At 36.8% G+C, this 15,819-nt stretch overlaps 1 protein-coding gene across 5 annotated transcripts in view; it reads right to left on the bottom strand.

Moving 5' to 3' along the window:
* The window catches only part of PTPN3 (protein tyrosine phosphatase non-receptor type 3), a 97,542-nt gene that overhangs the window by 32,493 nt on the left and 49,230 nt on the right, over positions 1-15,819 (bottom strand). For all 5 annotated transcript variants that reach the window (XR_004359732.1, XM_032702746.1, XM_032702759.1 and 2 more), the window contains 5 exons: positions 15,223-15,357; positions 13,530-13,706; positions 4,997-5,020; positions 2,872-3,070; positions 797-874 (listed from right to left, as the gene is read on the bottom strand). Coding sequence is in view for 4 of the 5 variants with exons in the window: in XM_032702746.1 (XP_032558637.1) it covers positions 797-874; positions 2,872-3,070; positions 4,997-5,020; positions 13,530-13,706; positions 15,223-15,357 (613 nt within the window). In the remaining variant the exon portion in view is untranslated. The remainder of the gene's footprint in view (positions 1-796; positions 875-2,871; positions 3,071-4,996; positions 5,021-13,529; positions 13,707-15,222; positions 15,358-15,819) is intronic.

Here is a 15,819-nt window from a genome sequence, read left to right as displayed (position 1 = left end):
GGTGGGTTGTAGTGTCTTTATATTTACCAATTTCCAGTAGACTAGATCCAGCGTCTTTGGCCATATATTTTAGTAAGCAATAAACAGATAAAACGCAACATTTAGTGTAACCCTGTCCATCAGACAAGCCTAATTCAACACTTGAACTGGCAAGGCGGACAGTCATCTTAGATGTTGTGATGAACGTGCAAGGAACATGGTAGGATCAAAGTGCCAGACAACTGTACTCCCTTATTCTCTTCACATGACATTTGACCACTGCTGCACCAATAAATGCCCGAGATAAAAAGATCAAACTCTGCCCTGTTAATTTACACTACTCTGCTTAAATGGAATTTCAGTGAGGGAATGTAAAACATTTACAATAGTCAGTTATTAATAGTAATTTCCATTTTCTTCAGAAATTAATTTTCAACTTTCCTATAGGATTTACACTGGATATATTAAATTGCATAGCACAAACTATTTAAATTGTTTTATAACACAGAGGTCCAATTTTTCAAATGTTCATGCCTTAAATAAGGCTTTCAAGTTCATATTTAAGCAGCCAAATAGGCAGTCTGCTTTGGAAATCTGCCATGCCCATAGTATATGCAACTGAAAACCAGAGAACTAGTAGTGGCTTATTTTTGTGTTGTTTTAGCATTTAAGTATTAGGCTGTCACTTCTGAAGACATGAGAAATTCCTGCAGAATATACTGTTTTCTCCAAATCATTACATTAAAAAATAAAAAAGTAAACTCAAACCATTATATTTAAAAAGTAAGTAAAAATATCTAAAAGACTGTGTGTTTACCTTTAGATTAAATCCAAACTTCCCATCTTCATCTGGTATGATACGCACCAAAAGTAAATCTCCTTCGGTTAGGTCATTCTGTGATACATAGAAAAAACCCACAGATTTTCTAATTTTTAAAAGAAAATAGCAGCAAAATAGGGAATAGTGCCTCCAAATTTAGATGTAAAAATAGCAACATACCTCAGAGCAAACATTCTCTGGTTGCTCTGTACTAACACCGCTACTCTCACCTTAGCTTTCTCGATTGATAACTCCTATTACATTTTCAATCTGTTGTCACCAAAATGTTAAGGGCAACCCATGAGTAGAATTGATTCTACTCTAAGAACTATGAAGTAACTACTTTCTCCCTGATTTTTCTCCTGTAAATGGGTGCATTTTTATTTTCTGCAACAGAACCACAAAGCAGATGGATTAAAAGGTGTCAGCAGCTAATGGACAGGTAGGTTAGGAAGTTCTTCAGAATGCCTCTGGAACAGGCTGGAGACAGGGGAAAAGTGATCCACTACCATAACATTAGTGGGGAGCAGCTGCTTTCCAGTCAGTTCAGAATTCAAATGATCTTTAGCAATCCTTAACACATGCCTGGGATAAAGCAGAGATGTTCCTGCTATTCAGACATATAGCAACTTGAGTTATCTGATCTTTCTCCTTGGAGGAAATAAGATTTAATCACATGAGTATTCCTATTCCACTAGGAACTTCCCCTGCAGATGCTTCTAGAATAGTGGATACTTTGGAAATCAATGAAGTTGGCAAGCTTGTCTATCATACTGTATACACAACCTTGGATTAATTTGAGTAGTAAGATAAGATCTATTCTTAATAGTGCACAAAATATGCTGTCATGGTTTGAGATTGCCCCCCCCGGGAGCTGGGGGGCCCAGAGGTCACTGGATGCCAGGGCAGTTTTCCCTGGAGGGCCAATCACTGTTCGTCTTGTTCGCTCCTGCTGAAAAATCATATATACACAGCCAGCCGAAGTTGTTGGCAATCAGTCTGTGTCTGCTGCTGTGTGTGGGTGTAGAAGGCCAGGGGTGGCAGGGCCTCCTTCTTCCCCCTCCAGGGGGGAAGGGGAGCCCTGCAACCCCTCAACTCTGCCTAAGCCAGGGTTGGAGGCAGCATTGGAGTGAGTGTGTGTTGTGAAGGAAGGGATTCACAACACCTGAAGGTAAGAGGGAGAGAAAGAGGCAAGGTCCTTGCAAGGAGGCCAGGCCCTCTTTTCCCCCATCCTTCCAGCCAGACTGCAGAGCTCGGGACAGTTCGTAACTGGACCAAACACCTGTAGCAAAAGCTGAGCGGGGACTTCTTCCCTCTCACTGTTAAGCAGGAGTGGATGCGAGGCTTCGTATTTTGAAGCTGAGCCAAAAGAGACGGGCTGATAACAAAAGCAGCTCGGTGCCAGGGGAAGGAAAAAAACCCCAGGCAAAACTGGAGATGGGCCAGAGGCTCAGTGGGTGCCCTACAGAGGTTTGACCTGGGGCAGCCGAAAACTGACTTGGAGGATGTTTGATAAGCTGACTATACTACAGCAGCACTGAACCGAGGTATGAGAGTGAGAGAGAGAATGACATAGCAGAGACTGACACAGAACCAAGGAGGATGGACTCAGAGCTATCTTCTTGGACTTTGCGCGGAAGAAAGGACTTCAGCAAACAGGTGGAGGCTGGGGGGGGTGGGGGGAGTGTTCAGGTTCCCCGAACGCTCCCAAGAGAGAGACTGGTTACCTATCAGCCCTGAAGGGTTTTTCCTGGACTGATAGAAGTATGTAATATTATATATACAGTTGCTTTTAGCTTGTATAGTATTTATTTGTATAGTAATAAAATGTATATACTTCCCCTTTCCCCTATAGAAGCCTCTTGCCTGAAAGTTTCTCTTCGGTGTTGAGATAAAATGTTGGGAAGGGGTGGTGGAAGCCTGGAAATTGGATTTTGGATTTTTGTGGTGGCTCAAACTACCACATATGCTCATCCTGATATATAAACCACAACTTTCGTTCATTCTTAAACTACAATTCAAAGTTACATTCACTACTAGTTTTAACTTTAAAAGCAGACAATTGAACATACCTTATCGCAGTAGTACTGACTGGAATCTTCTGTTGAGCTACTTTTTGTAACATTGTCATATGTTTCTAAGAACTGTTTATCCACCCCTTCCAAAGGGTAAGAGCCAGAAATGTTGCCAACTCCATTGGGAGACTGAGCCAAGGCTTTAGGTGAGATATGGGTCAGAGAACTCCGCACTGGACTGCTATCCAATACATTCCTTTATTTAAAAAGGATAAATATTACAAAAGATACTGTTATTCAGATTTTTAAATTAAACAGTAAAACATACAAATGTACTGCCCAGTTAAAAAAGCAAGACAACTTTATACTTAGATTTAAAACCACTTCTTGAGGTTCAGGGAAACAGGATTGAAGTGTGATTTAAGCCTATCATTTGATCAGTGGACATCCAGAAGAATGGACAAAGCAAAACTAGAGTAGCAAAACCACTTTTAGCAAAATATTTTGATGTTAGCAGTGAAAGGCACTGTTGCAGTGGCATAGTAAATCATGGTAACACATAAAGAGAGCTGAATCGCAAGTGAAAGGCACCACAGATGCCAACTCTACCCGTGAAAAATCTTTTGCTGTGATTCTACTCTCATTCCTGAAAAGCAACTTTTTTTTTTGTTTGTTTTTGCAATTCCTCCTTCTTATGAGTGCCATCTCAAACTTATCCCTGTGGGAGAAGGCAATTTGCAGAAAAGCTGTGGTAAATTGTCAGAGAAATAGGAAGTGAAGTGACAATGAAAGATTTAATTACAGTTAATATATTGTGTTACTGAGTAGTTACAACCATGTAGAACAAACCAGAATTAAATTAGGGTGCAGATCTGGCATTCAAGAACCTTACCATTCAAGGATAACTAAAGTCACTAATTAAAATGCTCAAATCTGAGAACTGGCCAAGTTGCCTGATGGTGCTCCAGGACCTTTCAAATATTCATTTAGCTACATTCTCTCTTATGAAAAGGATGAAATGCAGTCCATTAATAAAACCAAACCCCTCCTTTAACTGGATCAAACTCACACAGAATAACTGTTCCTGTGAAAATATCTGTCCTGGGGAAAGCTTAGGTATAGCACCATCAAATTCTGACAGTGTTAAAGTAGCAGAAGTATATACTGGTAAACCCTGGCATTAAAATTTGTAAATTCAAACATTTACTTCAGCTTTGGTACTAGAGCTTTTTTTGGTACATGAGCTTTGAACCATTTCCAGCAGCCATTGCTAGCTGTCAATAAAGAAGTAATACTACACTAGAGAAGAATGTAGCTTAGATTTTTAACATACAAGACTTGCATTACAGTGAACTTTGATAATGCAAACACTTATTTTCCAGCTTATGAAAATCTGATTGCAACAAATGTAAACGTTCTGAAAGATGCCATCAAGCAAACATATTCTTGCCACAGTACTTCTGATTATGTGTACTTGGCAATGGGAATGAGGTGTTTTGTGTAACATTTGCAGATTTTTCAGTTATTACAGAAAATATGTTTTCAATGTTTGGGAAATCTTATTTATTTGGTGCTGTTTCAGAATACTTTGAAGTAGTGAACTATAATGACACTTAAAGGAATCATACTGTCAAAATGATGTTTTTATCTGATAGCTCCCAGGACATTTCACGATTCCTTCGAGGTCTGCATTAAGCAGAGGAACATTATATATGTAAATACAATCTAGTAGGTTTTCCAGAACATAGTAATTGTTAAAAAAACCATTTCACTTAGAAGTTGAAATTATAGATCATAACAATTTTTCAGTGTAGAAAAAAAAACCAACAACATCAGGAAAATATTACAATATATTTCAGTTAATGTCATCTGGCACTATATAAAGAGTCACTAGATAAAATTACCAGTGAATTTTTGCATCATTTAAGTTTTGCAACAGTTTTTAACCAACTTTTTTGTTAACAGTGATTAGGTATTATTAGAACTTAAGACTTTCCACATCCTAACCCCAAAATACATTTTTTCCCCCAAATCTTTACAATCTTCCTTGGTTTATACATACGTTTATTTATGTCTTTTAACCATACAAGATCACTACCTTGGAAAATCACTTGAAGTTATGTATTTCACTATTAGTCCCAAAGTTAGAGATTCTATAGTAGAAAGTTTAAAGAAAACTCACTTTGGTGATTCTTGTTCAGATGACCTGTTAAAAACAACACAAACCCAACATTAAATGATCACAAGTTAAATCTTCAAGAAAACAAAAACTAAAGTTCAATTTAAAAAAAAAAAAAAAGCCTGCACAAAAGCCAAAAGTTATGCTCACAGTAATTTAAAGAGTACTTAACCCTGTGCTGAAAGTCTGAATCAGATAGCTCTGGTATTTATGAAACACTCAACAAAAATCCCAGGGCAGTTCTAACCACTCACTCGTGCCTCTGGCACAAGCCCAACTACAGGCAACACACATCTCCTACCACAACTTGAACTAAGCTGGAATTTACAGGGGCAATTATTTAGCCAGACACACCATGACATTTTAGAAAGCTTTAGATGTAGATCACAATGACTACAGACATCACTGACCGTATTTTGCAAAATGCCAAAACACAAAAAGTTCTTTACATTTAGGTAACCAGAAACGAGCATAGGTGACTTCAGAAGCATGACATTTCTAATGCTCATTCTCATGATGTGAGAGCAGAGCAAGTGTTGACAGAGAACTTTAAGACAAAGCATAGCAAAAGCAGAAGTGGTTACATCAAATGAGGATGATCTAGAATGGAAATCAAAATTTGCAGTACATAGCATTTTTCTAATGCATTCAATTATGTTCATCAGAAATCACCTGAAACAGTGAGCTAAATGTTACTACATCAATTAAAACAATAACTGTAATACTAAGGCAAGTTTTAAAGTAAAATTTACCAAAAAGGTGCTTGCAAAGCAAAGTAAGTTTAAGGCGGATGGGATAGCTTTACAAATTCAATTAAGCAGTGACTAAAAAGCCTGAAGTGGTCTAAGTCCATACTGGAAAAATACAAATGTGAAGTAGTTCAGTTGGAATGCAGAATTGCTGAATTGTCAAGTAATAGGAGGTAGTTCACAGTATACAGTTAAAATTTCAAATATTATTCCCTAAAACATCCTCAATACTAAGAATTATGTACTATGATTCATCAAAACTGCAGGTAAAATAGCAGTAGCATCAGTCTAGTTAGGTTTCCTTATATGTAATTTGACAACATGAAGAAATTCTTCCTCGAGAGGCAGAGATGGTGAAACTTGATCCCCACAGACTTTGTAGAGGTTTGGGTTCTTTTAATATTTTTAAAACATTAACTTCTTCCTTTTTTATTGCAGTCATACCCAGCTTCTGACACTACTGATATCCACCCCCACTTTCCCACAAATACCTCTGGCTCTCTTTGTCCACAATTGCCAGAGAATTTTTACCCCCTAAATATAAGCAGATCCTATGGGAATGTGTGCTCACTTGCTCCCTGACCAGCCCATATCTACATGGGACAACCACTGGACTTGTACTGAGAGGAGAATGTCAGCTTAAGGTTTTGGTCCCCCCCCTCCCCCCGTCTAGTCACTGACTTTCACTAATCTTGCAGAAAACTTTGCAGCTTTGAAAATTTGGCTTCTACACTACATTTGACCGCATTGTCCAAACATTCTGAAGCGGGAACAGAGGCAGACAGGCAGTGCTAGGTCATAAGCCTTCTTTCCTTAGGAAGTTATGCTAAAAATAAAGAAACGTATTTATTTTCATTTAAGCTAACAGATTTTTTGATGAGGCAAAGAACAACGAAACTGTACACCTTTCTACATTTTGCCACAGTAGAGATACACCTCTATTACCAAATTCTGTGCAGAATTCAAGTTGCCATAAGTTAACTCTTTAAAGGGCCTTCGTGAAAAATTTACATGCATAAAATTGTGATGCCAGTAGATGCAATGTCCCAATTATAAGATATTATCTCCCCTCTTTCTTCCCAATAGAAAGAGGTAATTTGAGAAAAAAATTATTATACCATGTATAAGTGTACAGTAAATTTTCCATTATCTCAGTAATAGCTTCGGAGACTTAAATGTGAGATATAAATTCTTAGTACTATTTGATGAAGATTTATCTGTTAAATTCTTACACTTTAATTCAAACATACTAGCTCTAAATGAGTTACTGAAAACTCTGCAACCTTTTGAAATGGGAAGAAACGTAACTAAATATTTGACCGAGAAAGTGACCAAACTCGAAGTCTAGAAGAATTTATCACAGACAATGCAGCTGCATCTTCCTAAAGTCCTTAGTAGGTCAGCATGCAAGAGCCGCAGAATTTTGCACCAAAACAGAGTTAAATAGTATTTCTCGCATGTAATTACTCACAAATATGATAAAATACCTTGAACATGAATAGCTAGATGATATTTTCTGGCTACACAGTATTGCACATTTTACTGACCTATCTTCCTCATTTCGCAACATATGAAAAGGACTTAAAATTAAGTCAATGAAAGACAACACTCACCAGACCAGCCACTCAACTTTTTCATTGAGAAAGAGAGCCCTTCTTTGCAAGGAGATTAAGCTTTCCATTGGTGCAGCTAACAAGCAAACACTTCAAAATTGCAGGTAATTTCTCTTTCTCACTTAACAATATATCTAAAACTAAGTCATTTCAATCTTGCACTCACTATGGATTGCTCTGTTGATAATGACCTTTGTACTAAAACTTCTGTCAGAAGGATAGAAAGGTCTTAAGGAAAGACTCCTCCTCCAATTTTGGTGTGACCTACCAGTGAATTCTGCTATTCTGAGAACTGAGGATGATAAACTACAGCAGAATAAAACCCCAAGAGAAAAGGGACAAGTGAAACAATAGCACTGTAGCAAAACTCTCCTTTTACAAACAACTGAAGGAAACATCTGTAGGTTTTGCCCTTGTGCTGTTCTTGAAGTTCTTAAAGCTTCTTTTATTTAACACCTGGAGGGCTGGGGACATTGAGTGTGCCAGCACTTCAATTACCACTTTTTGGAGTACTTACCATTAAACCTGGGATTATTATTCATAAGCAAAATAAGTGGAAGATATTTTCAGAAACACCTTTCTACTGTCTTTTAGAGAAGTTTATGAACAGAATATTCAGCATTTCTGCAAAAGACTGTGTAAGAAGGTGACACAAGTTCTTTGTGCTGCACATATAAGAGTACCCTTACAGAAAAACTTGAGGACATACACAAGTTTTTCAGTGATTTTCTAGAAGTTCCAAACATTCACATTTGTAAACTGCTGCCATCACCATTAAAGGGATACTTTGTTACTCTGCATTGCCACTATTGACCATATTCCAGTTTACTGACTTGCTATGAAAGTTTCATGTATTCTGATACACAGTAACTGCTTGGATTGCTGCAACATTTGCCTCATCACAGGTTTTTAATTCAACTTCAAAACTTTTCATCTGGATGCAAAATGTAGCTTTTTGAACTGGCACGGAAAGTGTAGTGTGTTTGAATAAGGATATATATCTAAAAAGAGATGTTTACATCTAACCAAAATATACCTATGTACAATTTTTTGTGTATATTTGAGTGGGAAAGCACATAAAACTTAGTCTATTAATAATAGTCTTAAAACCCTAATTTAAAACTAATTGAAATATTCTCAGGTCCACCATCTAGTTTTAGGATATATTCCTTAAGAAAGGCTGGAGTATACAAACAAGGACAATGAACTTTTGTGAAATGCAATAGATTTTCTAAGAACAAAGAAATGATCATATCTGTATATGATTAAGAACTAGGGATAAATAAAATGTTTAAAATAGTTTAAAATGTGGGATATTTATAATCTTTTGCAATTTTATACCAAGAAAGCAATTACTAGGACATGGCTGGGTAAATCTGAAGAGTATTTCTATCAACAGTAAAGTTTTAAAAGTTTTTCTTACAAAAGAAATTGTATTTTAGTTAAAATAATGATGTGTTCCTATAGTACATTCACCAAAGCTCACTATGCAGCCACAGTTTATTGTCTATCAAAATGGTAAGCTAAAAGAATTGAACAAATGCAGCATCCGTTCAGGAAATCTATTTTCAGTGCAGTACCTTCACCAGATGATGCATCACACTCACACCAGGAACGTATGTGCACTTCCAGAAATTCATAGCACAGTGTAAGTGAATTTCCTTTTTGTATACTAGTTCATCATTCCATTTCCTTCCCCTCCAACTCTGGGGTTGTACACATTATGCCATCTACATCACTAACAAAAGACAGTTTTACAATGTAAGTTAAAAGAGGTTTATAGCTTTACAATCATTTAAGAGAAAAGTTTATGAAGGAATACGTTGCATTTATAACAAGTAGAATTTTGGACTTAAAGTAATTTAGGGTGGAAAGGATCCTGAGAAGTCAGTAGCAACAGTGCTTCAATGAAGCAAATGCAAACCTCTTGAAGAAAACATCTTCAGGGAAGCTGCATCAAGACTAGAGAAAGCAAATTTTAACTGGAAAGTTTGTTATCAAACAAATGCACTCATTACTTGGTATGTTTTATCTCAGTGTTATTCTTGAAATCATTTTAAAAGCCAAAATAATAACAGTACCCTGTGCATATGCATGTAGGCATGGTACAAATAGAGTGACAGAGTGAGTGCAACATACAGTGAGAAGATCGACTGGATTACCTGTTCTGAACTGGTGAGGCACAGCCATAACAAAGTGTTACATAGCAGAGAAAACAATCTAGGAAACTTCAGAAGGTTAAGTGTAGTCTCCATGTCTGTGTTAGTGTTAATTTTTCAGTCGCAGTAGCAGTCAGATGAGGTGCACAGCAGCAGGGAAACAAAAAGGAAGAACTACTGGTAGGGGATACTTTCTTCACAAACATTGGGGAGCCCTGGGCTAAACAAAAGTCCTCTTGAAGTCCTCTTCAGCACTGTTTTCTCTGACAGGTGTTGTAAGCAGCTGTGACTTGAGATAGTTGGATTAAATAGGCAAACCTATCCATGCCCTGTGAATAAAGTTCTATAATATATGTTAATTTGGAGTTAGAGCAATTTTTTGTCTACACTACATATGTAATAGACAGCTCCAATCTTTTCTGCAGACACTAATTAGAGAGAAAAATTGCTCCTTTTCACTATGTCTGAGCCTCAAATTTTTCTTGAATGTGAAAGTACCTTAGATAATTTCTATAGCAGAAGCAACCTACCTACACATAACACAATGCTCACAAGCTTGCCCTGGATTTCTGTAGTTCACCTGTGCACATGGTTTGCTCTATCTTCCAATTTTCTTTTTCCAGAGACTGCAGTATACTCCTCAACTTTCAGTTAGAAGGCAGAACATTCACACAAAGCACATTTAAAAAAAAAATAATTTTGTCCTTCAGAGAAATATAATAAATGACCAAATATTCTTGACCCTCATCTCCAGTATGTTCCTTTAAAGTATTTAACAGCAAACATAGCTCTAGATGTTGACATGTTTATACAGTACAATATATTTAAAGAAATTGAAGAAGAAATATTGACAACTGCTATGTTTTATGCTCTCTAAATTAAGAGCTGTTCAAGAGAATTTGTTTTCTAAATTGTGTACTGTTTTATAGAAAGAATATAGAACTTGATTGATTCCTGTGAATGAATAAACAGAGCAAGGAAGAAAATCGATTATTAAGAAAATAAATATACTTGGTATTGTCAGGAGAGAAAAAGAGTGTATAGGGAAATAAATTCAGGTGTATGTACTTTGCCAGCAGTGGTGGCTTCTACATTTCTGATATCCACTAAGGTTCTGAATGTGCCTTGGTAGCATTAGGTAGGCAGCAAGTCTTGTTACATGAGTTTATCTACAATTTACCTCAAAAAGCACTACATCACAACACATCACTTTGAAAGCAAGTCTATCTTGGACCACTTGTTTTGAAAAAAAGGTGAAAAAGGGTAAAAACTATCCACCACCCCTGAAATGCTGATGGCAACTGGAAAAATAAGTGAAAAGCCATATTCTATGCTAACTGCAGCTTGCATAGTCTTGAGCTTCAGAAATAGTAAATTAAATTGATGTTTACTTTACAGAAATCAAGCTGTTGCATGATTATTATTATTATTATTATTATTAAGATAGACATAACCATTCAGTGATTAAATATCAGCATTTACAGTTGTTTCCTAGCAGCTCTCCAAAAATGTTTCAGATTTTTTTTCAGACCAAAGCTATCCAGTAGTTATGATTAGCACTAACTAACACCTTTATCAACAGTCTCAGACAGTGGGCTACGCAGTAAAAAAAAGCCCTCGAAAGCAGGACCATGAGAAGCTACTCTTTGCTCTCCTCTAATGAAATACTGAAATTGCAAACCTGAGGGTTTTTCCTTAGCATATTTACATTATGTCAATTCAAATCTACTGAAGACCAGCATGGTAAAAATGGGTAGGTTGACTTTACAAGATTTATCAGTACACTGGAAGGTGTTTTATAGTTAATATTTAAATATTCCCAATGCGTGGCAAAAGTCCAGAGCAAGTGTCCATATTCAATACTGAAGATATACAAGGTAAAATTTTTTTCTTAAAAAACTAATTTAGGTGATAGGGTAAGATTCCTTCTATCAATAAAGCATTCAGGGCAAGAAAAATTTTACTACGCATACATACTTTATTTTACTTTATATTTTTCAACAAAGGGGAGTGAAGAAAGTAAAAACTACTGTAAGAATGTAAAAGGAAAAAAACTGGAAGGTGAACTAAGATAAACAGGTGAAAACTTCAGTGTAGAGAAAAAACTTTTTTTTTTTGTTTCTACAGTTACTTTGTATTTTATCTCAGTTGTTAAAAAGGAAATTGTTAGTGACTATTTTACTTCACAAAAGTCTAACAGTCAATACAACAACGGATCATTCATTCCTTGCATTACATTCTTCTTACAGAACACACAACTTGAATTTAAATTCATCAGATTTATGCAAGCATTTTTTCATTTACCTGCAGAGTATCAAATATTATAACCATACCCAAGAAATCAAGAACGTGTTTGGGCTAAGATGCATGGAAAATTTGGTTTATATGAGGTAGTAACAGTAATTATGTCCAAAGTGAGTGATATTACTTAGACACTGCACAGACATTTAGGGCTCAGAAAATAAAGGAATGTGTTATTTTCAAATTTAAGACACCCTATTTTCATTGTCTGAGAAAGAGCATAAAGGCAGGCTTTTCCAATCTATTCTCAGTAGGTACAGGATAACTGAATCAGAAAGGAAAGGGAAAAACTCCACAGGAAGTAAAAAAAAAAAAAATCCAACTGGCAGGTCACAATCTGCCAGTCACAGAACACAGCATCGTAACTTAGTTTTCTGTCTACAGTGTCTACCATCATCATCTCTTTTTATGCCTGTCTCTCAGTATTTTTACTCAGAAAATATTTCTTAAAGTGTATCATCTGCAAACTTTAAAACGCAGGAAATACATGATTTCCTATCTATGACTATTCACAACATCTAGAGACATCACTTATGTACTATCATGACTACTAGTGTCATCAGTACTAATAAGTAGTGTTAAGGTTCAGCTGGCTTCCAATCAGAAAAATAGAAAAACAATTTAGAACACCACAGTGACAAACTCCAAATATGCATACCACATGTCAATTTTTCTTTTTTTTTCATAGAAAACTCTCTGCTGTAATGTAATAACAATATTATTACAAAATTTAAAGAAAACAGTTTAAATCCAGAATTTAAAGCTACAGTTACCAGCTGCATACTGTCACAGAGGCAGGTGAGTCCTATCAGCTTCCATTAAGACATTGCTTCTCAAAATACATCTTGCCTTTAAGTCACTAGGCATCACTAGAAACCATTTTCGTTTTGTAACAGTACAAATGAATCTGCATTTTAATACGTAGCATTCTCCCCAGCTCAAAGTTTTAAGGTAGTTGTTTTCTTTTTGGGACTGAACAATTAATGTCTTTGTACATTATTTCTGAAGTTAAAATTGTGATAATCTGAAGATATTCATTAAGAAATGAGGGGAAACCACACATAAAATGTGATACATGAGCACAAAGATAGGTGCTTCAAGCCCTGGAAGCAAACCTAGCAGTGGCTAGAAGACCACTGTAGAGGAGAACAAAGTTGGTCATCAAGGAATACAGCCAAAATAACTCAATGCAAAAAGCAGAGACTGCTTTTAGATGAGCCATTGACATTTCCTCTGAGGAAGAAAAAGATGGATGACCACTAGCATTATTATGTTCTTGTGTTTACTCAAATGCAATACCTTTTTCAACTGACAATGCTCAGCTGATGGTGTGGAATATGAGTGAACTCGTATAAGATTTCAGTTTTTCCCCCCCAAAAAAAAGAAGATTTTATGTTAGGTAGAAAAGCATTGCAAAAGCTACTAGGAAACAGAATATCACAGATATGATCAGGGAGGCCTTAATAGCTTCTCTAATTTTACTTAGAACTTTAGGGATGAAGAGTCGGTTTGTTTTTAACTTGTCATTTTGTGTCATGGCATTTGCAGTACAGCAACTGGTCAAAATAGAGCTTACTCAAACAGAAAACTGATTGAACCCATCTTAATATTACAACTTATGCTGATTGTTTTACACTAAAGCTCTTAAATTTTTTTGTTTGGTGCTTTTAGAAAAAATCAAACCAGGCAGTGGATTGTTTGCAGAAGTCCTTACCTCCTCTGTGGACTGCGGTTCTGAGAGAACTCCGAATCACTGTCCTTTGATGTGGGAGAGCCCTTATATGTATAAAAAACATCCTCTGTTTCAGTGATATAACTAATCTCATTTGTAAGGTTATCTACAGATGAGTGTCGTGGCTTACGAATTTCATGACGTAGTCTAGGACTCCGCCTTTAAAATACAGAATACAAACACAAGTGGGAAGATTAGAATATTTCACAAAATTTTATAGAAATAAAATTTCTATCCTATTGCAGTTATGACCAGAATCTTCATGGTAGGCCTATAAGCCTCATTTTAAATAATAAATTTTTAAGCATTTTTTATGGTATACTAGGCAATGATACACTGCTAGGTTCAGTTCACGGAACTGATTCGGTGTTTCCCCCCTATAAAATGCAACCCATACTGTTACAGTTTTAATTATAGGATAATTCAAGTCCGAATGGACTTATGGGGGTCATCTAGTCCAATCTTCTGCTCAGAGCAGGGTCAATTAAGGCCAGAAGAGGCTGCTTAAGGTTTTATCTAGTCATATCTCAAAAAAATCTGAATGATGAGACTACACAGCTTCTCCAAGCAATGACTGTCCATGTGATGAAGCAGGTTTTCCATTATATCCAGACAGAACCTCACTTATTTCAGCACTTACTTATTGCCTCATCCTCTCACCATGCAGTACTGAAGAACCTGGCCTCATCTTCTAGCTAGCTTCCTCCTAAGTAATGCCAGGCTATTATTAGGCATCTGGGAAACCTTTGCTTCTCCAGGCTGAACAAGTGCAGTTATCTCAGATTCTCCTCATTGGGTAAGTGCTGCAGCCTCCTGACTACCTCGGTGGCTCATGGTCTTTGCTGAGCTCACTCTAGATTGTCAGGGTCTTTCTTGTATGAGTGGACACTAAAGGGCTGCAGCACTCTAATAAGGTCTAATAAGCGCTGAGCAAAAGGGGGCTATCACTTCCACTGACTCAGCATCTACAATTCTGTTAATATTGCCAGGTTAAAGTGGACTTCTTTGCTGTCAGGGCACACCAGGCAGCTTGTGTACCACTTCTGCCTATGAAGAATATCAGGGTCTTTTCCAGAGTATAGCACTGCAGACAATACTGTTGCACTGGGTTCTTCCTTCCCAGGACTCTGAGTTTGTCTCTATTGAATTTCACACATTTCCTATTGGGCCATTTCTCCAGATTTTCAAGGTCGCTTTAGAGGGCAGCCCTATCACATGGCTTATTGATTCACCCTCCCAGTTTGGTGTCATCTGCAAACTTTATGGTCAAGTACTCCATTGCCTCCTCCAGATCATAAAGATGTTAAGTAGGACAGGTCCAAAGACAGATCCCTACAGTCAGCTACTTGTTATTGTCCTCTAGGTAGAGTATGATCCATTAACAACTCCCCTCTGAGTCCAGTCATCCAACCATTTTAAGGTTTTTTCAAACTACCCTGCTGTCCACCCATCCTGAACATAATGTCTTAACTTGGATATAAGATTTTGGCAGACAGTATCAAAAGCCTTGCTGAAGTTAAGGTAAGTGACACCCACTCTTCTATCATCATATCTATTCTCAGAAAGACAATGTTTAAATATATATGTACACACTACATAATTATTCTGCTAGAGTGCATACAATTAGAAACAGTAGGAGGTTAGAAGGTATTGGGAAACCTAAAACTGGATTTACCAATTAGGGGTAACAGGAGGTGATCGAGAAGGAAGGCTTTTGGTCTCTAGATGTTCAACAGATAAGGACCGTCTCATAGATGGGTTCCAAACCATCCCTCCTATCACTTTTCTGCAGTACTGGTTGTTTACAGACCTGAAAAGAAACAAAACAACTATATGTGAATTATTTTGCCAAGAAAACTTAAATGAAATAAAATACACTTGTGAAAGTCAACTTTACAATTCGTATGTTTTAAAGAGTGCCCTGTGCTTACCCCTCCTTACTTATGCATTTACATTCTCCCAGAGACATCTGCTGTCCCTCACTTGTGCCAATAAAACTGATTGTTAATCCCTGCTACATTGCTAAGCACAAGTCTGAGTAAAAATAACTTTTTCTAAGAATGATTTTTAAACCAATTGTGTTTAAGAAGACAGAGGGGAAAAGGAAATTTGTATGTCCTACCGGCACTGAACCAAGTGCCTGACAAAACACAGTTCAAATACAGGTAAAATATTCTAGAGATTCCCTGTTAATATGCATAAAGGGATAACAATTCACCAACAGCTTCACTGCTCACAGGACAATATTACACATCTATCTGCTGCCTCATCA

Source organism: Chiroxiphia lanceolata, chromosome 1 (genome assembly GCF_009829145.1).
Source record: "Chiroxiphia lanceolata isolate bChiLan1 chromosome 1, bChiLan1.pri, whole genome shotgun sequence".
Taxonomy (NCBI): Eukaryota; Metazoa; Chordata; class Aves; order Passeriformes; family Pipridae; genus Chiroxiphia; species Chiroxiphia lanceolata.
Note: the sequence above shows the minus strand (reverse complement) of the source record. Positions and strands in the feature narration are given on the sequence as shown.